This window comes from Salvelinus sp. IW2-2015, unplaced genomic scaffold (assembly GCF_002910315.2).
Source record: "Salvelinus sp. IW2-2015 unplaced genomic scaffold, ASM291031v2 Un_scaffold6438, whole genome shotgun sequence".
Classification (NCBI taxonomy): domain Eukaryota; kingdom Metazoa; phylum Chordata; class Actinopteri; order Salmoniformes; family Salmonidae; genus Salvelinus; species Salvelinus sp. IW2-2015.
In genome coordinates, this window is record NW_019947700.1 from 13260 (window position 1) to 20269 (window position 7010).

General features: G+C 49.1%; 1 protein-coding gene across 1 annotated transcript in view; it reads left to right on the top strand.

Moving 5' to 3' along the window:
• Positions 1 to 763, top strand: part of LOC112078888 (zinc finger protein 687b) — a 7045-nt gene extending 6282 nt beyond the window's left edge. The window contains exons 2-3 of the mRNA XM_024144992.2: positions 25 to 266; positions 412 to 763. Of these exons, the coding sequence (XP_024000760.2) occupies positions 25 to 266; positions 412 to 600 (431 nt within the window). The 3' untranslated portion in view covers positions 601 to 763. The remainder of the gene's footprint in view (positions 1 to 24; positions 267 to 411) is intronic.
• Positions 764 to 7010: the final 6247 nt, after the last annotated feature.

Consider the following 7010-nt stretch of genomic DNA (forward strand, 5'->3'; position numbering starts at 1 on the left):
CGTCTCTCTCTATGCCTCCTTCAGGCATGCTCTCTCCCTCCCTCTCCACCTCCTCTGTCCCAGCGTCCTCTGCTCTGGCTGTGACTTCAGCAGTGACCCCGGCAACCCTGAGCCCCGCCCCCCAGCTGCAGCAGCCAATCATCAGTAAGAAGGCGACAGAGCCGGTGCTGTACACCAATAACAAGTGTCCTGAGTGTAAGGTGCAGTTCTGCAGCAAGGCTGAGGTGGCTGCCCACTTCCAAGAGGTCAAACCAGCCCTTAACACTGTGAGTAGAGCAGTGTGTGTGTTCAAAAATCCACMGAACTTTTTCAGTCTAGACACTGTATGTAATAGCTTGTTTCATGGCTTTAGGAGTACCTGCCTTACTGACCTGTGCGCCCTCCTTTCCCCATCTGTCTCTCTCCCTCCAGTCCTGTACGGAGTGTTCTCCTCCCATGCTCCTTCCTAACGGCTGCAGTGCCTCTGCTCACGCTCGCATCCACAACCCCCGCCCCCCCTACGTCTGCCCAGAGTGTGGGGGTGTGGCCAAGCAGCCAGCCTTTCAATCCCATTTGGAGGAGGCCTGTCTCCATTTCACACGACGCATCGGATACAGGTGACCTTTCACCCCTCACTCCCTCTGTGGTTGAAACAAACCTAGTTACTCCCGTAGACACTGATCTAGGATCAGATTACCTTACCACCAAATAGGGCTGTAGCGGTCATGAAATTTTGCAAAAGTCTGCCGGTCTCAAGGAAATTGACCGTTAATTAACGTAAACATGTGCACCTTTGGAACGTCAATATATAAAAAAGTATAATAAATCTATGTAATGTACACCATCACAATAAATTGATTATTTATTTTAGTCAGGTCTAAAACATTTTGATATGAAGAAAATGTATTTCCGAAGAATAAAATTTGAGTTGGGCTACTGTATGCCTATGCTATCTGGATATGCTCCATGCCATAGGCTGTAGGCTTGTTCATTTAGCTGACAATATATGCCTTTTATTTTATATGATTTTATAGTAAGAACAGTATAATTGAACTTAGCTGGGGGGGGAAATCCCATTACAAAGTGTGTTCGCATATGAAGTAGCTATGTTGAGCATAAAAGCGATCATTTGAAACGGGTCCTATATTCTAGATTTTGAGTTATTTGAGAACTTTAGTTGTGAATGATACAAACATGTCTTAGAAATCCAAACATATGGGCTTTGCAACCTCTATTCTCTAAAACTTTTTTTCACCTGTCATTATGGGGGTATGTGTGTAGATTGGATTGAGGCGGGGAAATAATGCCTAATCAAGTTTTAGAATAAGGCTGTAACGTAACAAAATGTGGAAAAAGTCCCGGATAGATGGTTCTAATTTAATGGTTCTTTGAAATAGCACCACTTGTAAGAGCATTCCGGCGAGGCACTAACCTGAAATCATCCCGATTCCCGTCACACTCCATCATCGTTTCTACAAGGATAATGACTCTTTTCCGCGAAAACGGATCCAGTGTTTTGCCTTCCACGTCCATCCAATGGAATCTGATCCGCAAAGCCAGGCGACTCCTGTGCGAACGCCGAAAAGGGCGAAAACGAGGGCGGTTCTCGGGGTCAGTGCTTCGGAGACGGGCACATCGCGCTCCACTCCTAGCATACTAAACTGCGACAAATGTCCAGATCTCGTTGACAATAGGGTTGATGAAATCCGTAGCCTACGGGTAGCATTCCAGAGAGACATCAGGGATTGCAACGTCTCTTGCCTTCAGCGGAAACTGGCTAACTCAAGGACGCTAACGGAGTTCGGTCGCAGCCAGCTGGTTTTCTTCATGCATCGCGCCGCCAGAAACAAATCTTTCCGGTAAGAAGAGGGGTCGGGGGGGTATGCCTTATGATTAACGAGAAGTGGTGTGATCCTCATAACAACACCCAGGAAACTGCAAGTCCATCTGTTCACGGCCTGATCTAGAACTCTCACAATCAAATGTCGACCGCATTATTCTACCAAGCGGGAATCTCTTCTATCATCATCAAGCCGTATATATTTCCCCGCAAGCAGACACATTTCGATGCCCTGAACGAACTTTATCTGACTCCTTGTAAACTGGAAACCAGCACAACCCTGAGGCTTGCATTCATCGTAGCCTGGGCGATTTTAACAAGGCCTAATCTAAAACAAACTGCCCTAAATTCTATCAGCATATCGCATTGTGCTACCAGGGCTGGAAAACCTAGACCATTGTTATAGCTAATTTCCGCGACGCTTATAAGGCGCACCCCGCCCCTTTCGGAAAAGCTGACCACGACTCCATTTTGTTGATTTCCAGCTACAAACAGAAACTCAAACAACAAGCTCACCGCGCTCAGGTCCTGTTCAATACGCTGGTCCGACCAATCTGAATCCACGTAAGACTGCTTCGATCAAGGCGGATTGGAAGATATGGTCCGCATCCGTCCACAACTATATTGACGAATATGCTGATTCGGTGAGCGAGTTCATTACGGAAGTGTGCAATTGACGATGTCGTACCACAGCGCAACGATAAAAACAATTCCCAAACCAGAAACACGTGGGATTGACGGCAGCATTCGTTCGTGAACTGAAAGCGCGAACCACTGCTTTTAAACAGGGCAGGTGACCGGGAAGCAATGACCGAAACAAAACAGTGTAGCTATTCTCTCTCCGCAAGGCAATCAAAACAGGCTAAGTCTCAGTACAGAGACAAATCGAGTTCGCAATTCAACAGCTCAGACACCAGAGGTATGTGGCAGGGTCTACAGTCAATCACGGATTACAAAAGAAACCAGCCCACCGTCGCGGACCAGGATGTCTTGCTTCCAGACAGGCTAAACAACTTTTTTGCCCGCTTTGAGGACAATACAGTGCCACTGACACGGCCCCTACCAAATACTGCGGGCTCTCCTATCACTGCGCCGAGGTGAGTAAAACAATTAAACGTGTTAACCCGCAAGGCTGCAGGCCACAGACGGCATTCCCAGCCGCGTCTCAGACATGCGCAGACCAGCTGGCTGGTGTGTTTACGGACATATTCATCAATCCTTATCCCAGTTCTGCCTGTTCACCACATGCTTCAAGAGGGGCACCATTGGTTCCTGTTCCCAAGAAAGCTTAAGGTACTGAGGCTAACGATCTGACGCACCGTAGCACTCACTTCCGTCATCATGAAGTGCTTTTGAGAGACTAGTCAAGGACCATATCACCTCCGACCTACCGGACACACCTAGACGCACTCCAATTTGCTTACCGACGCCAATAGGTCCAAGTGACGCAATCGCAACCAACACTGCACACTGCCCTACCCATCTGGACAAGAGGAATACCCATGTGAGAATGCTGTTCATCGATTACAGCTCAGCCATTTAACCCAATAGTACCTCCAACTCGTCATCAAGCTGCTCGAGACCCTCGGGTCCTCGACCCGCCCTGTGGCAACTGGTCCTGGACTTCTCTTGACGGCCGCCCCCAGGGTGGTGGGGTAGGTAAGCAACATGCTCCACCCACCGCTGATCCTCAACACTGGGGCCCACTAGGGTGCGTTCTGAGCCTCTTCTTGTACCCTCCTGTTCACCCCCACTGCGTGGCCATGCACGCCTCCAACTCATATCATAGTTTTGCGGATTGACACTACAGTGGTAGGCTTGATTACCAACAACAGACGAGAACGGCCTACAGGGAGGAGGGTGAAGGGCCCTCGCGAGTGTGGTGTCGGAAAAATAACCTCACACCTCAACGTCAACAAAACAAAGGAGATGATTTGGGACTTCAGGAAAGCAGAGGGAGCACCCCTATCCACTATCGACGGTCAGTAGTGGAGAAGGTGGAAAGTTTTAAGTTCCTCGGTGTACACATCACGGACAAACTGAATTGGTCCACCCACAACGACAAGCGTTGTGGAGAGGCGCAGCGCGCTCTTTCAACCTCAGGATGGCTGAAAATTCGGCTTGTCAATCAAAAGCACTCACAAACTTCTACAGAAATGGCACATGCGAGAGCATCCTGTCGGGCTTGTATCACGCCTGGTACGGCAAACTGCTCGCCCAAACCGTAAGGCTCTCCAGAGGCGTAGTGAGGTCTGCAGAACGCATCCCAGGGGCATAACCTCCTGCCCCAGGACACCTACAACCACCCGATGTCACAGGAAGGCCATAAAGATATCAAGGACCAACAACACCCAAGCCACTGCCCTGTTTCACCCGCTATCATCGTAGAAGGCGAGGTCAGTAAGGTGCATCAAGCAAAGACCGGAGAGACTGAAACACAGCTTCTATCTTCAAGGCCATCAGACTGTTAAAACAGCCACCACTAAATTTAGCGGCCGCTGCAACATTCTACTGACTCAACTCAGCCATTTAAAAATGGGAATTGATGGAATTATGTAAAAATGGTTACACTAGCCACTATTAAACAATGCCATTAATAACAATGTTTTACATACCTACATTACATCTCATATGTATATACTGTACTCTTATCATCGTACTGCATCTTGCCATCTTTATGTATTACATGTACCACTTAGCAACTTTAAACTATGCCACTTTATGTTTACATACCGCTACAGTACTGATCTCAATATGTATATACCCGTATCTCATACCATCCTACTGCATCTGCCATGCGTTCTGTAGCCACCACTCATGTCATATATTCTTTAAGTACATATTCTTTATCGCCTTTACACTTGTGTGTGTGTGTAAAGGTAGTAGTTGTGGAATGTTAGGTTAGATTACTGTTGGTTTATTACTGCATTGTCGGGAACTAGAGCACAAACATTTCGCTACACACTCGGCATTAACCTGCTAACCATGTGGTATGGTGACTATAAAAATTTGATTTTGATTTTAATTTGATTAATGGCCTGTTACCCGGGCCTCTACTGTCCCTCCAGTTTAGGGTCTCAATGGCCTGGTAATTTAAGGACTCTACTGTCCGTCCATTCGGTCGCTAATGGCCTGGTAACTCAGGGCCTATTGTTCCCCCATCAGGTTTCTAATGGCCTGGTACTCAGGGCTCCATCGTCCCTCTAACTACTCTGACATCAATGGTGGAAATTAATCAAACCTACTCAATCATCAAACCGTAGGACTATCTGTACTTTTAAAACTCACTGTGATAATCATTTGAAGAAAGAAGTCAACAGCAGGTTGAACCAGTGCAAAATATGGTCGTTGTGGATGTTGGTTTTCAAAGCCTAACACGAAATGGACAGCGCTTCTTAAGGCTTATACAATACATAGCATACCAGCATAATTATGCATCGGTAGAAAAACATAAACACAAAACTGATTTTAAGATGTTCTTTGGTAGACCTAGATTGGTCTAGGCCTATACTCCAAAATGAAATGATTCTAGTAAAATGGGCCTTTCGTGTGGGCTATATTTTATTGGCATACTGTGATGGACTGGTTCCTTATGCTGCCGCTCCAACATTTCTATCCATGAGTCTGGGAGGAAACCTATAGGCCAATGCTGGTTTTTGCGTCATTTATTCTGCAGGGAGTTACCGTTAGCCTACAATGATAGTGAATTTTGAGTTTTGATAGCTAGTATAGGGATTTGTTTTATTTCATAAATTATTGGGTGACACTTACCTGTTAGCTATAAGAATATTCACTACCATGCACGTTTTCCATCTCCTCCCCCTCTCCAGACGGAGGCAATCTGTAGGGCAGCCGGAGGAGCACGCCTGTAGGGTGCCAGCCGGACGGAGCACGCCTGTACGGGGGCAGCCGACGGAGCACGCCTGTAGGGGGCAGCCGGACGGCGCACCGCCTGTTAGGGGAAGTCGGACGCGCACGCCTGTAGGGGCCATCGAGAGACCTGGCAGCGACGGAGCACGCTGTAGGGGATCGGACGGAGAGCGTAGGCGGGCGCGAGCGCTGTAGGGGCAGTCGGACGGCGCACGCCTGTAGGGGCAGTCGGACGGCGCACGCTGTAGGGGCAGTCGGAACGGCGCACAGCCTGTAGGCGGCAGTCGGACGGAGCACGCCTGTAGGGGCGCACGAGAGTGTGCTCCGGACGGAGCACGCCTGTAGGGACAGTCGGACGGACGCACGCCTGTAGGTGCAGTCGGACGGCACAGCGCCTGTAGGGCGAGTCGGGACGGAGCACGCACTGTAGGGGCAGTCGGGACCGGTGAATCGGGCCCACTGCCTGTAGGGGCAGACGGTCGCACGCGAGGCAGTCGACAGGCCACGCCTGTAGGGGCAGTCGGACGGAGACGCTGTAGGGGCAGTCTGGCACGGCAGCACGCCTGTAGGGGCAGTGGCGGAGCACTAGCTGAGGCAGTGGAGCCCTGTAGGGGACGTCGGCAGGAGCGCTTGGCAGTGACGGAGCCACGCCTGTAGGGGCAGTCGGACGGTAGCACGCTAGTAGGGCAAGCCGGAGCAACGCCTGTAGGGCAGCCGCAGAGGACTGTAGGGCAAGCCGGAAATGCTGTAGGGCACAGAACAATGCCTGTAGGGCAGCCAGAACATTGCCTGCATTGACCGCCAGACTGCCTGTAGGGCAGACCAGAAATGCCTTACACGAATGCTGATGGGCAGCCAGAAACATGCCTGTAGGGGCAGCCAGAACATGCCTGTAGGGCAGCCAGATTACACTCCTGCACGAATCTCCTGTGTGTGAGTGATAAAAGTGTTTATTTAATGTTCGTCAGCTTGCTCATATTAAGCACCATGCTGCTTCTATTACAAACCCAGTAGCCTACAAACGGACCTGCGAGCAGCAAAGTGCACAGCCTCTTTCAAACTCATTGGAAGTGCCACCAGATAGACATGTCTTTTTCCCCCTGCCCTGTGAAAATTGAGCATTCTTAATCAAAATAATTTGTACATATTTAAGTAAAGAAAGATTAATTGCAGAATAGTCTGATGGGTGAAAATATGATGTCACTTGATGAGAGAAAGCTGTGCAGCCTCGAGCAAGGAACAGAAGCGAAGCTTTTTTTTGCTAACCTTTCCTCAAGATCATCAATAGCCCCTAAAATAAAAGTCACACCATGCAGCCATA